The sequence below is a fragment of the Condylura cristata genome, unplaced genomic scaffold (assembly GCF_000260355.1).
Source record: "Condylura cristata isolate star-nosed mole 26May11 unplaced genomic scaffold, ConCri1.0 scaffold00024, whole genome shotgun sequence".
Lineage (NCBI taxonomy): Eukaryota > Metazoa > Chordata > Mammalia > Eulipotyphla > Talpidae > Condylura > Condylura cristata.
This window is the reverse complement of record NW_004567125.1, coordinates 24,089,352-24,107,888: the sequence shown is the minus strand read 5'-3', so window position 1 is coordinate 24,107,888 and position 18,537 is coordinate 24,089,352. Positions and strand designations below refer to the sequence as shown.

General features: G+C 47.4%; 1 protein-coding gene across 1 annotated transcript in view; it reads right to left on the bottom strand.

Annotated features, from left to right (window-relative positions):
- Window positions 1–17,905, bottom strand: part of CACNA1E (calcium channel, voltage-dependent, R type, alpha 1E subunit) — a 291,648-nt gene extending 273,743 nt beyond the window's left edge. Inside the window, exon 1 of the mRNA XM_004688539.2 lies at window positions 17,213–17,905. Coding sequence (XP_004688596.1) covers window positions 17,213–17,478 — 266 coding nt within the window. The 5' untranslated portion in view covers window positions 17,479–17,905. The remainder of the gene's footprint in view (window positions 1–17,212) is intronic.
- Window positions 17,906–18,537: the final 632 nt, after the last annotated feature.

The following is an 18,537-nucleotide window of genomic DNA, read 5'->3' as shown; positions in this document are numbered from 1 at the left end:
ATGAGGGGATGGGGAACTTTGGGTGTTTAATTGGGAATTATTATCTTCTCTTCTCTCTATTGCACACTAATGCTATTAAAATTAATTCCTCAGGCCCTCCCTGGTGGTGCAGTGGGTTGGGACGCAGCACTGACCAGCAGCCACTTCAGTGCGAGTTCAATCCCCAACTCCGGAGGTGACCACACAGCGCGGCAGACCTCCCCCGTCTCATCCGCTGCCCCCCTCACCAGTGTACTTTGTCTATCTGCCTGTTCTGCTCCCACTCTGTCTTAGGTGAAGCCTCTCACCGCCCCTGTATCTCTGGCCTGTACCCCAGTTCTGTAGGCATAAATAAATCTTTAAAAAGAATAAATCTTTAAAAATAAATAAATAAAATTCATTTCTATTGAAAGTTGTACACACGAAGAGTATGTTTTGTCTGTATACAGTGGATAACAGAACCTATTTAGAACAGGCAGGTTTGGGGGTCCTGAGGTACCCCTCAGCCTGACAAAATCTGAGAAGGAGGAAGTGATGGGGACCTCTAATTTATTTCCAGAGGGTCAAAAGCACAGAATGTGATTAGAATCTAAAGTTAAGAGAGACCTTCAGAGACCAAGCACCTCCTCTGTGGAATCTGACACTATCTCTGGGGTGATATCAAAACCAAACTGAATTCTCTGATATCCTGCTAGTGTCTGAGAATTGCTTTCTGGTATAAAAAAAAACTACACATGTATGCACACGCACACACACATACACTCAGAACAAGCATGTGTTGGAATTGGGTCCAGGAACCTTAAATGACCTGAATTCACAAAGACCGGAGCATCCCAGTTACAGAATCCAGGATGTGTGCTTAACGCTGTTACAGGCGAAAGGCTTGCCAGTGTCATGACACAAAAATTAATCATCCCATTCTCTTAGGCTGAATTCCAGGATACCAATGGGGCTCCTGCTCTTACACCATGACCTGCAAGAGAACTGAGAGAAATCAGGGAAGACATGTGACTAAAATACACTCCAAAGAGACAGAAACAAAGCAGGTAAAAAGCTCACTTCTTACCTTTCCTGCAAAGAAGGTCAGTGGCTCTCAACCTTGGCTGCAAGTAGATTCACCTTGGAAGCTTCTAAAATAGACATCCCCTCTTCAGAAATTCTGTCTCACTATTGTGTGTGGGCATCAGCATTTCTAGAAGTTTCCAGGGAAAGTCTAATGTATAGTCAGGGGAAGTGTACTGCTTTCGATACTGGATATCATGTAAGCCACGACTGTCCTCAACTAGATGAGATAAAGTGAAGAACCTAGAGGCCAAGAGGCAGAAACCTAAAAACCATACAATTCTGTCATCTGGCTCCACAGAAACATTTCAGAAGCGGAGATGCTGAGACCATCAGAGAAAGGAGACTTCCAGAGAAACCTCTCTGGATTCTCCTTAAAAAACTTAGCAAAGTGTCATCAGAACAATCAAATAACATTCCCTGGCTTCTTGGCCTGTATTGAGAGGGTTCTCACAGAAAGGCATCTTTTTATTTGAGATTACTTCTGCCATCGCAGGACTCCTCAGTTTTTCTCAAGGGCACCTCTCTTAAGCTAGGGACTGGTTGGCTCACCTATCCTAAAGCTATGGAAGAGCCCAGAAAACATTCCAAGACAGAGTGTGGTTGCAACATCAAGGCAGGAACACCCATGGCTCATCTGTGATCACCCTCAGCTCATGGAACTTTCCTACAACTCAGCAGGGATTCCTCTACCACACTCCGGGGAACAGAGAGCACTGGGCCCCATTGGGAGTCACTGGTTCCCATCTTCACTGGCTCTGTGCTGCTTGGCTTCTCTTGAATTCTCTCACTCTTGTCCATTCCTATTTTTTGCCTAATTAAATCTTTCTTACTGCATAAGAGACCCATATTAGCCTTCTCGGCCTCCCCCAAGAGAAACACTAAAGACCCACGATTATTAACAAATAAAAGAATAAAACTTGCTAATTAAGAAAAGAATGAGAAATCTCCAGAAGAGGAAGAAGAGCTAGAAGGAAGATGAGCTAGAAGGAAGATGAATACGCCAGGAAAGAGTACTGAGGAAAGAGGGGATGTGGCCAAAGGAATCCTGGGCTTAGAGAAAAGAGCCCTGTATCCTCTGCCCTGTGTTCTTGTTCTCAGAGACCGATGGAAAATCACCTCACCTCTCCAGCGCTCAGCTTTCTTAGGGTTAAACAAGGGTCTGACTAGAGTTTCTCTTAGGGCCTCTACCTCTGACCACTATCATTCTACCATGCTAATAGGTTAGCATGATGGGAAGGGAAACAAGAGAGAGGGGAGAGGCATCCATCCTCACATGACAGACACCACTTCTGGTGAAGCTACCAGTGAGGGCACTGACCAAAAGCACTCAACCTGGAAATCTCACCACACCTAGGAATACTTTGAACATATCTGAAGTCAATGGAAATATTTCTAAATTTTCCAAAATAGAAGCACCATGACAAGCTGAATTGGCAAGAAACTGCCCTAAGAGATAGTTGATGGAAAGTAAGAATCCTCATAATGGTGACCCAGAGTGAACAGAGGCTGCTTTCCCGTAAACCTCCTGGAAACCTCTCCTACAATCTGCTGGGACAGTAAATGTCTTTTCTTCAGTCTCGCTACCCCCAACCCCCACTTCTTTAGAGTTGCAAAGATAGACACACTCAGTCAGGTAAAAGTTTAAGGAGCAAAGTTATGACGGTTGCCTCCTCCACACTACGATTCACACTCTGGGTGTCCCGGGGGAAAAGACACTAAAAGCAGACATTTTGAGGGGCTAGAAAAAAAGAAAATGGACTTTCCATGCTAATATTGAAAGGAGGCGCAGAACTGGCATTTCTAAATCAAAGGCCTTTCGGAGAGGAATGTCGATCGTGCGCTTCTGGTAGAGGATGGCAACGAGCCCCAACTACCACCCAGGCTAACAGTCCAAACACACAGGGTGATGTCTCAGGTCCATCTCGTGGTGACCATGTGCTGGGGAGGAGGGCTCTGCTTCCCTCTCTGGGGATCTTTTCACCTGTGTGGGCAGCCTCCCATGTGGTGAGCGCCCAGGCACAGCCAGTCCCAGTGGCATCATACAAAGATGCTGTGAGCGGGAACAGCAGCGGCTGGCCTGCTGCCTGTGCTGAGGAGGTCGAAGGGCTCCCGTCCGAGGGGAACAGCGACCATCAGCCCGGCCACACCTCCCTCCCACCAGGGCTAATCATCTGTAAAATGAGAATAATATTCACTTCACTCCAGGTTGGGCTAAATGATAGATGTCAAAAGCACACCGTAGAGGATGTGCCACACAATCAACATGTATTAAAGGGTAATTTCTTTTGTCTACTCCCGGGCAGACATTCTGAGCAACAGGTGACTTTCAAGACCTGGATCGTGGTCCCTACAGAATGTTGGTAAAACTATATAATAAAAACAAATGAAGGCAAGAAAGAAACAGCGGGTAAGACTCTTAACGATTGCCCTGTGTGGTTTCAACACAAGACTCTTAACGATTGCCCTGTGTGGTTTCAACACAACCTCTTTCCCTGTGGAAGAATGGAGGCCGCTGGCCAGTTCTCACATCCCAGAACCCCTCCCCTTGCTTGCATCTTTTGATTCTAACCTACCGATTTTAATGAGAGAAATGAGCTCCACCTTTCCGGGCCTGTACATTCAGAGGTGGGCACTTGCTTCCCTCTACTCATCATCAGAAAAAGAGATTCCCCAGAGAAGACACTGCACTCTTATCCATGAAACATTGGGGCAGTAGAGCCAGATGGTGATCTAAAAAATACATAAATACAAGCATGCAGAACAATGTATGAGGAGGAGCATTATCTCGCCAAAGCACCCAGATCCTTGGAATTTACATGGGCCATCTTCCCCAGAACTGCCCCTACTCACGTTACCATGTCCACCCACCCACCCCACCTCCAGATAAACCCACACCCTTCAACTGCTCCTCATACCCACAGACCTGGGTAACACATGTACCCTTGCACATCCATATGGCTCAATTATTTCATAAACACAAATTTCCATGCAAACACAATCCAAAGTTAGCAGAAAGAAGAGGCAGTTCCTTTCATTTTTTTTAGGCCCACTCCCTAATTTCTTTTGCCGAGTCTTCTATTGAGTTTCTGAAGCCAAATGGCACTTCTTGTTCTCTGTTCACGTCCACATCAGCACTCAATCCCCTCAGAGGAAATGGCCTCACTACCCTGGTCAGATGCTCCTCAGGCAAATGTCACAGGGCTCCGAGTCATGGGGGTCCCCTTCCTGTCCACACCTGTAACCCTTTCAGAGTTCCTGCACATTTGACAGGGTCCTGCCCTCACCCCTTTCTCAAACAAAGACGGAGACTCTCAACAGCCAGAAACTGAAATGGACAAGAACAGTTATCTAGAAGGCCAGATGCCTAGGTTCACCTGAGCAGTGTCAAGGGCTCTAGGACAGACACTTCATAGGCATCCATGAGGCAGCTGGACAGCTGGGTACCATTTCTGTCCAAATAGAAACAAGACCAAGTGAACTTGTTTAAGGTTGGTGGATCTGAAGGCCTGGTCTGCTTATATCAAAAGGTTACTGGGAAGAGTTTGCATCATCATCACTCCTGAAGACATTTTTTCTAGGTTGTGAGTCCATACGTGCTCTTAGGAACAATGTAGATACATATATGAAGACAGAAATTTATCTTCAAAAGTTGTGGACCATATAGCTGAGAATAAAGGGGGGTAAAGAGCCCAGAGCTGTACTGTGGTTGGGACAGCGGCTTCCGCTCCCATGCACTGTGTGATCTCCAGCACAGGAGTGAACCTCTCCAGCCTTTCATTCCCATAATGGTGAGATGCAAGAAAAATGTTCACCTCTGTAGGAGTGCCATAAGGAAAACAATGTAATATTCCATGGAACACACTTTGTACAGTAATCTGGTATTTACAAGTGCTCGATAAGTATTTATGGATCTACCAGAGTATTAACATCCAACATGTTTCCAAAGGGCATTCATACCCACTAGCTATTTCTGTCAGGAAGCTTTAAAGTGTCCTGGTTAAACGCATGACCTGTAGATTTAGATCTTGATTCCACCTCTGCCACTTCCTAGCTGTGTGTCTTAGCGGAGGCAGGGGGCCCTCTAGATTAGCTAAAGGAGATAGGTAAGGTCGGCAAAGCAGGAAGTCATCTCACCTTTCAGTGGAACCTCAGAGAGGCTCCAAGGAACAAAGTGAGGCCCACATAAATATTATCTGGCCAGCTCAGGTTAGACACCTTACAAGGGTCCAGAGAAAATGGAAGAAATTGTTAGAAGGAGAAAACTGAGATGCAACCGTTTATGTTGATTCATCCAGAATTAACCAGACACTAACAGCTAAGATTTATTCATGGCTTACTAAGTGCCAGACATATTCTTATCCTTGACATGTATTACCTCATTTGATCATCACCAAATATGTAAAATACACCCTATATGTAAAATTTCTATTGCCGTGTTTTGTTTGAGAAAACTGAGGCACATCTAGATTAAACAGTGCCACCAAGGCTCACAGCCAGGAAGCACCAAAGATGGAACCAAGACCTGAATCCACGGGCTATGTTGTTTTTGTTTATTTTTAAGATTAATTTTTTATTTATTTATGCATACAAGAACTGAGGTGTAGGCCAAAGGTGGGGCGAGAAGGGTAAAAGGATTCACCAGAGACAGAGTAGGGAACAGAACAAGTGGATCAAATGAAATACACTGCTGTGGGGAGCAGCAGGTGAAACAGTAGAGGTCTGCTGTGTCATGTGGGTCACCTCCCTGGCCAGGGATAGAACTTGTGCTGCAGTGGCTGCAGATAGCTTCATAGAGCTGAGACTTTAACACCTGCATCAACAGGGAGGCCACACAGGCTATTTGTAACCAAGATGCTCTAAAGCTACTGAGTAAGTAGCAAATCCTGTTCTTTAAGGCACAATTTTTATCACCTGGGAACTGGACTACAGGGCATCTGACACCTGCTGTGATTCTAGAGATGAGCATTATCATCATCTGTAGAGAAATAAAATGCTGTCTTATAATCAGTAATAGTCAGGTGATACCTAGAAAGGAAATGATACCTCAGAAAAGGATACTTAGAGTAGTAGAATTTGGAGAAAGCCAGATGCTACCCCCTGGCCTGAAACAGACATGAACAGTCTTTAAAGGGTGTATTTGATTTCAGGAAGGCACATGGCAATGATACCTCCTACAACATTCTCACAGACAAAATTGAGACATGTCAGCTGGTTAAAGCACAGCTCAGAAGATTTAAGATAGCTGAACAGTCGATGAGAATGGACTAATGCACTTATAAGCAAAGGAAGCTACCTGGTACTGACCGACTTTATCAATTATTTGAACAAAAGCATAAAGCACACACTTACGCAGTCTGCAGGTGAGCGAGAAGCCAGGAGAAGAGCTCACTCATTAAACATGACAGACAACAGACAATGTATAATGGAGACCACTTAAACTTTGGAGTTGGACCAACGGCGTTCAGGTTCGCTAGGGGTACCTCGGGCAATTGAATTAATCTTCTGTCACCTCAAGTTCTCTATATTTAAATTATGCATTTCTTTTTTATTTAGAAGTAGAGAACCTAAAATATTCAATACATGTTCATCCACTGTCTGTACTAGCAAAGGATCTCTACAGGATGGATGGTGAAACCAAAAGCAAGAAGATGTTATATAATTGACATAAACAGAGTCTTGAGTTTAGATTCAAAAGTTCAATTGTATGAGGTTAGAGTGAGGGAAAACTGTCATCAATGCACATTAAAAGGTTCAAATATTTAAACTGACTGTAATCTCAAGTCAAGTCAGAATAGGATGCCATTTCTCTAACAAAAAAATAATCTATGACCAAATTTTCTTAAACAAAAAAACCAAATTATCTTCATTTAAGCAAATGTGTTAAACACCAATGTTAATCAGCACTGGTTTATGTTCTTGTGATTAAAAAACCTAATTAATAATGCCTCCTCTTTGCTAGCATTTTAAACCAATATTAAGCTAAGCAATGTTAACAATAAAGTAATAAATTAGGTGTCATATGGGAGCCCCATGGAGGGAGAAGTTCCTACTCAGCTGGGAAAAATCAAAGAAGGCTTCACAGAGGAAGCAAACTATGAGTACTGTCCAAAAGAGATGATCTTTCGGGCAGAGGGAGTCACTCTGCACAGGTACAGAGGCCTGGACAGGATGATGCCTGCAGCTAGTAGTGATCCATTGCAAAGATAGAGAAAAGCTCAGGGCAGGTTTGGTGGTGTGCAGAATGGATCACAAGAATTCCAATACACCAAGCTAAGGAAGCCTTCCACAGCGATAAAGCTCACAAATGAATGATCAGACAGGAACTTAGTTCTTCCAGCCTCGTTTTCTAACTGCTCTACCTCTGCTATTCTATTCTATAATATAGTCTTAGACCCATGTGGTTATTCAAACATAATTAGAATGCAAATAAAATTTAAATTACAGTTCTTGGTCACAACAGTCACACATCAAGTGCCCAGGAGCACATGTAATGTAGCTAGTGGCTATGGAACTGGACAACAATGATAACACTAAATCCATTGTCACAGAAAGTTCTAGCCAGACAGAAATAGTCAGTGTCATAAGACTGCTAAGTGAGAAAGAAGTAGATTTCTGCTTAACAGAACAGAAACAGGAGAATGGCAAACGGGGGAAGCTGTACTGAAGAATATCTCAGCTCCTTACACCTGTGCTTTCCAGCAATGGAAGAGCATCCTGTCACTGGCAGCTTGATGGCCACCTGTCAGGGTGATGCAGAGAAGAGTCCCAGTATTGACTTAAGGCTCTCTGGCTAGTGTGCTTGTGTTGTTTCAAGCAGCCTGCCTGCACAGGAAACACCTGTCTTTCTTGTGTGTAAAGGGGATGAGGTTGTGCTGGGAGTCACTATTTCTGACAGCTCAGCATCCTAACATCCCAAAGCGTGGGAACTTTTGAACATCTCTATACAAGAGTCCCAGCAGCCTTCCTTTACCACAGATTTGACTTCACATGAAGCATTCTCTTTTTTCTGTTAAGATTTTATTTATTTACAGAACTGGGTATAGGCCAGAGGTGCAGGAGTAGTGAAAGGATTCACCCGAGTCAGAGTGGGGACCAAAATAGGCAGACTGATGAAATACACTGCTGAGGGGAGCAGTGGGCGGGTCAGGAAAGGTTTGCCCCACCATGTGGGTCACCTTCAGGGCCGGAGATTTAACTTGCACTGAAGTGGCCACGGCCGCTTTGCAGTGCTGTGCTCCAACCCTGTGCGCCATCAGGGAGAGCCCTCATGTAACATTCTATTGTGCTTATGATATCAGGCAGTAAGGGGCACTAAAAGTGCCCAAGGAAAGTGCCCTAATAGTTTACTGGTCACTAAGTTATTCACCTGCACACACAACTGCAAGACTAGTCAGTGTTTTTAAAGCAGACCCCGAAGACGGAATGCAAAATAGCAGGTGTAATTTTCAAGAAAGAAGTGTTCATACCTCAATCAAATTTCAAGACAATTGGGACCCAGTTAGGAATCTAACAGGCCTAACACTCAAAAAATTGACCAACTAGATGGCCACTCAGGTCACTCCCACTCTAAAGTCCCATAGCCTTCAAAGCCCTGCAAGAGAACCGTAATCTTGATCAAGGAGAATAAAAGAACATGAGAATAAGCTTAAGGCACAAAAATCAAACAGTTCTATCCGGTTGGGGAAAGTACCATCTATCAACATTTCACCGAGATGCCAACTGGATTCTTCCTCAGACATCGTGGTGTTTCATTTTCCATGTTAACCAACAGAAACAAGTACACTCATTTAGACATAGAACCAGCTCCCAAGCTAGAGAAGTTACCCAGTAAATCAAAAGCCTGCAGAGCTATCAATCCATTTAAAAAACAATGACTTCAATCTTACCACATTCTGACAATGTGACAATCGTCCCAGGATTTACCTGCAAGTCCTACAATATTCTAGAGCTGAAAGGACTCAGTTCCAGAACAATACAGCAATTTCTCCATTAGCTGAAGAATGCTTTGGCAATTTTAACAGACAAAATGATAAAGCGTTACTTCATAGAATCAATATAGATTAAAATTTGCAATAGTTTCAAATACAAGAAAATGCATCCACCATCCACACCATGTTGAACATTATGTAACGAAAGCTTTATTGGTGAGACTGGAAAAGCACACGCTGGGAGGCCCAAGGGCCATTGTTACAAATCTCAACTGTCCTTTCTCCACAGACCTCTGGATGCCAGTCAATGCAAAGAACAAAATCCCAGGTAACAGCAAATACTCTCTACTTTGTTCATAGCCTGTGTAGGATGGTTCAGAAGCTGGCACCATCCTGAGCAAGATTGGAGTAGATAAAACTTGTCTTTGGCAAGCTCCAATTCCCATGCAATAATGACCCTCCCTCACCTCCCTGCCATCCTCTCCCCTCTCTCCACACACCAGGGTCATACCAGGTCCTGGGGTCACGATCTGTGCAGTCTCTGGTACATGCAGACAGGCAGTGCATTAATACTTGTTGTAATCAATAGTAACTAACCAACGAAATCATTCAGCAAAAGTTTACTGAATGCTCACCACGTGTGCCAGCATGACGTTCGGCACTGGAATTAAATGGAGCGTGTCCCGCGCCCGTTCTCAGGGGAGCCTGCTCTCAGTCATAAAGCCAGAAAGGAGGAGACGAGCTAATGAGAGGACTACCGCATGAGAGTGCTCTTCCCGCTCTCAAGATCGTGTGCATTTTGACAGGGGGGGTCTCTAAGCCTCACGCTCTGAACCCAGTGAATGAGCTTCTTGCGAGCAGTAGACTGTGAGGCTGGTATATGAGACAGAGATTCTGGATGGGGATTCTCAGCAACCAGTAAGCCTGACCTCCTTTAAAGGCACGACCAGGCAGGTAAGAAAACTGTCCTGCAGTGGTTCTCAGAGTCAGGTTCCAAGACAGGGAGCATCAGCATCTCCTGGGAATAGGGACAAAGCCAAACTGTCAGGCCCTCTTTCACTGAGTCAGAAACTATGGGTGGAGGTCCCATCATCTCTAGAATCACAAGCCCTTCAGCAGCTTCCAGGACACACTAAGGTTTGAGAGGAAATGAAACAGGCAGTGTGAGGATGTATGACTTCAAAACGGAGAGAATGAGAAATGAGCCTTGATGCAGGTGGTGATCACCCCAACCCCCCAGGTTCCTAGGAACCCAGTCTAACTGAAAAGCAGCAAGAGTCCCAACAGGAGATTGCTGGAAACTGCCAGAGTATTCCTGAAGGACTGCGGAAAATCCATTTCATGCTTTTTTACTCTAACCAGACCCAGGAGATGATGGTGTGGAAATCAGGAGAAAGGAACACAAAGTTTGAAGAACTTCAAACCTACAGATACACTAGAGTTGGATGTCTCTTTTCATCCTGGTGCCAGATTTCAGAGCACTTCTCTGGATCCAGGAAGTCACTTGAAGCCCTCTGCAATTCGGCCACAGAGAAGATTCGAGAGTCAGATCACCAGAAGCCCCAGTTCTGCACAATGACCAGTGTATCTCTTCCCTCCTCCCTCTGCCCCGTTCCCCATCACACATTCGTTCTCATCCTTTGCACCCCTTCCCTCAAGGAGACACAGACATAAAGACACCCTTCTCCATTGCTACCACCACCACCACCGCCGACTTTAATGACACAAGCCTCTGGAAAGCTGAGGCCTCCATGTGAAACAGGCTTTCCAGATTCTCCAGAGATGAGAGAGACAGACGCAGCCCAAATGCTGCAAGGCCAGTGCAGCAACAAATCCAGCCTCAAAATTATGCAGCGTTGCAGCCGTGATTCAAATCAACCACCCACAGGCATGAAGGCCACACTTGGCGTGGGTGACAGGCTGGGCCTCTCCCTGTGGACCCTCACGTGTCCCGACCACCAGAGCCCAGCCTGCCCCAACTCCCAAGCCCTGCCCCTGCCCGATGCACAGCAGCTCTGAAAATGGGTCTTTCGTCACCTTTCTTTTCTCTCCTGTTCAAGTGGGTTAAGAGAGTACCGTTTCATCCTACAAGCGTGGAACTCAAAACGCAATCAGAAAAGAAGCTCCTAAGAAGGAATCACTGGTCCGCAGGGGTGGGATGGGGATGTCTGGGATAGCTGACAGGTTTTAAAGGCATTCAATATGGGGCCCCTTGGTTTGGTCCTTTTGCCCTCTGAAGGACACACCTCTGGCTGGTCTTTGCTTTCCAGAGATGGGGACATGAGGCTGCCTGGTGCCGTTAAGGGTTTACAGCCATACACTGGCCAATGGTGCAACTACTCAGTAAGCAAAAACAGAGCACAGGTGTGCACGTGAGAGACCACACCCATGAAGGAGCTTGAACACCCCTGTGCTGTAAGTGTTGTCTTCGATTTAGAGTGACTCTGGAAATAGGATCGGTGACCCACACAAGTTCTCTCGTGCAGATTTAGGATGCTTGGGAAGAGAAGCATTGAAATAGGTCCCAGACATGTTTATCCCTCTTTGAAAGAGATTGCTTTAGAAGTCATATGTCATGATGGGGTGGGAGGTGTTCTATTCTAATTTAGAGGCCATCTCCCAGCCCCCTCAATCCCTATGTGAATTCTACACTGGTTAAACAGTCACAGATCCCTTTTTAAATCAGCAGCAACTCATGTCTCAGTGTGAAGACCCAGGATGTTAGAAGGATCGAGAGGGGCTCAAGCACCTTCTAGTTAAGCATGTTCTTGAACAGAGGAGGGGATAACTGCATTGGGGCACCTAAACTTATCAGGGCTGGAGAAGAGGCAGGCATCATAGAACAGTAAGAAAAGGTAACTGCAAGAGATTTCCCCCCAGGCCAGAACCATTTCCCCATTTCTATCTCAGAACCACTGCAGAAAAGAGCAGGCTTAGAGAGAAAAGTTAATATGTGAACTACCCTCTGCCAGAGACCTTGCTCATATCCAAGAGGAAGACAAATAACCTTCCTTTTCTGAAAATCCTAGGAAAAACCCACACAGATAATGAATTATTCACAAAGGCTGAACCTAAAAATGAGAGAGCGAGAAATATAGAAAGATGAAAAGGGGCGGAGGACCGGGCAGAAAGAGAAAGTGAAGAAAAGGACCGGGTCTCTCCTGGAATAAGAGGGTATCAATCATGTTTAGGTTCCTGCTTTCACATCTCTGTGGTCAGCGATGAGTTGAATAAGATCAGCAGAGTCACCTCTGCAGGGCTGGGCTTTCCTGGCAGCCCTGAGCAAAAAGGAGGGGATCTGCTGAGGGAACAGGGAGCCCAGGGGTCTGCAAGAGTTCTGAAAGCTTAGCAAGTCTTGACTGAGTTTTATTTTAACCAAGGAATGTGATGATGGAATGAAACCAGATGTTCCTATAAAAAAGGGGGAAAGCGCAGTCGGGAGGGGCACACCTACATTTTATACAGCGACAGCTAAAAAGAGATAAGCAATTTTGGATGGAGCTAATAATTCCAGTCTGGAGCTTTCAGAAGAAGAAAACATGAAGGGCTGTTCTGTTTTTTCCTCCTCCTCTACCATCTCCTCCACCACCTCCTCCTAATCCTCCTTTAATTCACAGTGTGCTCTGTACCTATTACAGAGAAAGCAAGTGGAGGGAAGTAGAGCTAGCTTAAAATGCAAACCAGTAGTTGGAACTATCACATCTCTGGTATTTTTGCTCCATCCACAAGTCATTTCAGTGTAGTCAACCACCTTCCCTCCAACCTGCTTTCCAGGCTGCCTTCCAATCACAAGTGGTCCCCCAACAAGTCCGGCTTGCCCACAGAACAGGACCCAGCCCTTATCACAAGGGCAAAGTCAAAGAACAATATGGAGATGGTCTTGGGGGCCTCAGAATCCAAAGGTTTTCATCTGCAGCCTCACAGCCAGATCCAGTCACTGTAGCTCTATCTGCATCTGTGCCCAGGTACACAGGAGAGGGGAAGCCTTTCTGCAGAATGTAATTACAGACTTCATCCTTCAGAGTTGTCACCCTCTGCCCTAATCAAGGGGCTATGACTCATGAGCCATTAGAATGACATCACACCTGAAATTCACTCCAGGATTACACTCTACTATCTTGCAAGGACTTATACACACATTTATAGGCAACCAAAGCAGGAAAATATGGGCCAAAATAGGAGATTTAGGAACTAAAGCTTTCAGTTACCCTCACCAAAATTCTCCAAAATAAATGGAAATTCCCCATAATAAAACACAGAACCTCTGATCCCTAGTCAGCGTGCCTTGGGGATGACTGTGAAATTCTCTGCAATGGATGAACAGCCACAGGTTTGTTATAGTGAGATTCATCTTAGTGGCTGCAAACACATTTGCTCTTCCTACCTTAAATCAAGTTCATTTCCTCATGAAACAGGGGGGCCCCCTGCCTAGAAGGCCTGCATGGGGGTGGAGGGAATCTCCCAGGGCACTTCTATGGCACAGCACCTTCAAGTCAGACATACGGCTCCTGCCCTTCACTGGCTGACCAGGAGAACACCAACACGCGTGGGGTATCTCACAAAGCATGCGTGAAGGCCCTGCACGTCCGCTGGATCTGGCACAGAGGGCAGGACCTGGGAATCGCATGACACAGTGGACATGAGTTGACTTTCCAAGCGGCCAGTTCCCTGAGGGGAAGAGAACCCATTTGTTAGATCTATTAGATCAGCAAGAAGGAAAAGGCGGAATCATATAAAATATAACATCACATTATAAATCAGATTAGCATTTTCAAAAAAGGTTATGGTATCCACTGCAGAACAGAGTGCCATAAGAAAATAAAATTATCTCCCTATGCAGATGCAGCTTCCAAGAAAAATAAAACACATTCAGAGTGGGCTGGTGACTTGCCATCATCTTTCACACCAAATCTGGGTTATCTGAGGCATGCCTTCCCTAAGACCTCCATCTCCCCTATTAAAAACTGGATAAGGTTACCCCACCCCCACATTGTTAGAGGGTCCTACAATGTAATGAAAATCATTCCTTTTACTTAACTGATCTTTTCAAGCCCATCTCAGTAAAGACCAGTAAAAAAAAAAAAAACCGATGCTGTACACAGAAATGCTTACTGTGACTTTCTGCAGCCAATAAAAATGTCTAAGTCTCCAAAAGCATAATGCACAAATAATGCAAATGGACATTGCCGTGTGTCAGCTCCAAGCAGGTCTCCGGTGTTTTCTGAATAATCTTACTCTTTCCCACAACCCCAAATCTGGCTCTTACAGAGAGCAGACATACCTCCCAAACTTGAATGTGGATACTCATCACTGGAGGACCTAGTTCAATTACAGATTCTTACTCAGTCTACAGTGAGGCTCAGGATTCCAAATTTTTAACAGGTTCCCAGGGTGGTGTTGATGTTGCTCCTGGCTCCTTTGGAAGGACAGAAGTCTATCTAAAGGACTAAGTTCATCAGGTGTGGAACTAAGACTCCTCCCTTGAGGGGTGCTGACATTTCTATGAATAACAATAGCTAAGAGTTTACTGGAGAATTAGACAAAGTTCTAGCAACTTGACATGTTTTAACTCATTGAATTCTCCCAGGAACTCATTATGATCATCCTTGTTTTAATAAGGAGACTGAGTCGAGGAGTAATGAAGTAAGGTTTCAAGGTCACAGGGTGGTGTAGAAACTGAGATTTGAACACAGGAGGCAATATTCCCAAGCTGCCCTGGTACCTACTACTTACAGTGAGCCCCAGTAAGACACAGCAAAATATTTTAGGAAGCTGGGTGTTTAGAAAGAAAGGGGAGTAGGAACGGGAACTCAGAGAGGGTATCAAAGGTAACTCAGACCCTATAGCAGACAGTGTTCCCCTAACAGTCACCACCAGAGAAGATACCTAGTAGTCAATTACACTGTACAGCAATCAAATCATGTTGTTGTTTTGTTTTTGTTTTTGTTTTTTCCTTTTCCAGCCGGGTTTCTCCAAACACCATTAGCAGATGTTCTCTGAACCCCACCGCCACAGCTTGAATGCTGTAAACCACTGCAAAACTTCCAACAACCGGGTCACAGAGAGACCACTGGGATGAGGCTCACTGCCAGGACACTGAGTATGAGGCTGAAATCAACTCTCTGGGGAGTTCCTTTGATGCACTTTGGTCCATTCTGGCTACAGACAGTGAAGGGAAGAGTAAAACCTAGTCACACCTGGCACTCGCACCGCCTGGAAGAAAGGTGGTGTCTTTGCAGCGCAGGAGAAAAACGTGAGCAGAGGCGACCGCGTGGTATAGAAAACGTGCTTCACGTCCCAGCCCCAGGAGCCAGGGCCCAGCCAGAAGTGCCTGAGCTGCTGAAACCCAGGGACCGGGACCCCTGGCTCCGGGAGTTTCGACCGTGGCTGCACACTTTACTACCTGCATGGGGTGGAGGGGAGGCTTTGTCTACCATCTAGAGTAAACACGCCCCAAAGAGAGGGGCGCTACTGAAGCAGCACCTGGTGGGTGGGGCAATTTTGCGAATGGTAGAAGGTGGGCGAGGGCGGGGCTGGGCTGGGGAAACCAGGAGGGACCCGACAGAGTAGTGTTCGTGGCCGCATTAGACAGCACAATGGGATCTGCCTGCTTTGTGCAGCGGGACTGCAGGAATCAGACCGTTCCGCCTCCCATACCCCACCCAGGAGATGTTTTAACTCGGTACTGTAAGGCCTCCACCACTCCGTGGGGGCGGAGGGGGGAGGGGAGCACGGGGAGGAGGAGAGCAAACCCAGCCTGGGGCGGCTGTGGGAGGCTGCCAGCGGCAGCAGGAAGAATATCTGCTTAGAGATGCTCCTGCGTTTCTAATGATGGGTGCTGCCTAGAAGCTCTGAGGGCCAGCCAATCGCTGGGCTGCTGAAGCAGGGGACTAGAGAGGGAGGAGGGGGGACCAGAGCCTGGGGTGGGGGCAGCAGGGGCAAGCCCCGGAGGGGGAGGAAGAGGGCTGCCAAGTACCTCCCTGATACTAGAGACCCAAAGTGGCTCCAGCTGTCTCCCTGGTGCTGCACACCTTGGGGTGGGGGTAGGGAAGGGGAAAGACAGGGAAGAAGTGGGGCCTCCTCTGCAGGTGCATCCTCCCCAAGAAATCTCTCCCCATATAAGCATCAGAGTCCCCTGTCTCCATGCCTGACCACCAGCTTAAAACGGCTCTACTAATGCCCCCTCACCACCCCACAACCTCCAGTGCCTAAAGACTTTGCTAGACACCCGAATCTTTAGTGAAGAACAAGGCAGCAAGATGCCTAATCAGCAACTTGCATTTGGTGCACTTGATTAAGCCTGCAAGAAGCTCCTTCCATGCCTGTTCACCCTGACACTGCACATCAGAGCCGCCCCCATCAGCTCTTTGTAGAGAGCAGTTCCTCCGGAGCAGGGGAGAGACAGACTGCTTGCACACCTCTGGGCTCAGCTGATGCAGCTCTCAGCTGGTAAATTCAGACCCAGCAGATCCACTTGGCTCCTGGGCTCTTCTGGGTCAGGGAGGGGAGGGGGGGACCCAACACAGGACTGAGGAAAGAAAGCATGGGCAGGAAGAAAACCGCAACTCTGAGCTGTGTGGGCCCTGTCGGATTCTGTCTCCTTTGACATGCCCATTCACTCCACTTTCAGTGCAACTTAAACTCAATCCCTGGAGTTAGCTGGATGCCCAGGCAAAAAGCCTCTTTCCTGTATCCATTCTCTATGTCTACATGGCTTGAGTGTTCTGAGATGATCCAGCCCCTCACAGAGCTTCAACTCCCCTACAGGCAGATACTGCAGGTGTACCCCCCAGCTGGCGGGATGGGAGCAGAGGTGAGGGCTTAAAGGGAGGAAAAGGGAGACCTAACTAAGAAAACCAGCCCTGAGATTAAGGGCACCCCATTCTGTGTAGAGTGCAGCTGTGGAAGGACTGGGGGGGGGGGGCGGACTGGAAATCAGACAAAGCCTTGCCCAGAAAGGGGCAGACACTGCACCACCACACACCCAGGGACTCTAGCGATTTCCACATAGGAAAAAACAAAAACCCAATGTCTTACCTTGAAAAACACTTTAGTGCCCACACCAGTCTCTATGGCACAAACTTGCCCCTTAGATGCACCAAAGTAAAGAGTGCACTTCAGCAAAGGGGCAAACTGGCACCAGGAAGGGGGTGGGTGATAAATTCCATGCTAGGTTTCCCCCCTCACCCCCAAGAAATGCAAAGGGGGAGAAGGGAGTTACGGTGGGCAAGAAAGGATATGGCCAATCGATGAGCTTCTTGGCGTATTTCCTGACAATGTTATCTTCTCCGAAGATGAACAGGGATCTGTTGACGGTGAAACAGTTCTGCCGGACAGGAATGGGATTGTACAAAGCCATAGTCCGCGCCCTCTGCGCTTTAGACTGCTTGTAGGCGGCCGCGGGCCCTGAGGCCGGCACCGGGGTTCCTTGCCGGTTCCGGCTCTGGTCTGAGTCTCCATCGCCCGACCCCGGCCGGGCGACCACCGCCTCCCCGAAGCGAGCCATCCTGAAGTTTAAACAGACAGAAGACACACAGAGGTGATCGCGGCCGAACACCCGCGCGCAGCGACAAGCAGAAAGACACCCGGAGGCTCAGAGCCGCATCCAGACCGGCCCCGAGACCACCGGGAGCCGCACGAGCTCTTCCGCGGGGAGGCAAGAGCAAGCCCGCCGCTCTGAACTGTTGACTCTACAAGCACCCTCCGCGGAGCTCCATTCCTCAAGAAGGAAGAAAAGGCGGGGAGGGAGGGCTTGGGGGTGCTCAGTTTCTGAAGGCAATTTTTTTTTTTTTTTTCAAAATGTCAGTGTGTGGTGGCGTTCAGGGACTGAAGAGGGGTGGAGTAGGCAGCTCCTCGAACATAGCTCCTCTTCTGGCAGACGCACCACCTAGTTCTGGGAGAGAGGCAAGCACCGGCCCGCTAGGTAACAGTTGGGTGATTTATTGGTTGGGGGAAGGGGGAAACGATAACAAAAGAACTTAAAAAAAAAAAAAAACCCGCAAGGACAGGGTTACGGTGACATGCTTTATAACAGCCCCTGCAAGTCCATCTAAGAAATTCCACCGTCAAGATGTGAGTCTTTAAATCTGCCAGCAGAGATGCATCCAAGGAGGGGTGGGGGGCGGTATTGAGGTTCCTGCGTAAACCGCAACGCCCAAAACCTCAAAATGAGAATTCGATCCAACCGGTGAGGGACAAATGACTTCAAAGCTCCAGCGCTTGGGATAGAAGTTGAGCAGCATCCAGAGAGCAGCGAAACCCGAGCGGCAGCATCCTCCCGGAGCGCTCGCCGCCGCCGCCTCCCCGGTTCAGCATGCAACAGCGATCCGCGGCTGCGCCGGCCAGAGGGCGGGAGCCGGCGGGCGACCGGCGAGCTCGCCGGCGCGGGAGGAACAGGTTGCAGCGGAGCCTCGCGGGGGCCTGGCACCGGAGTTGTCCAAAGACCGAACTTGCCCGCTAACGACTCGGCTTCCTCGTGCACCCGCCAGCCCAGCTCCAGGAAGCAGCCGGAAAGGAGAGGCGGAGAGCGAGCAGGGGCCGAGCGAGCGGGGCGCAGGAGCGCAGA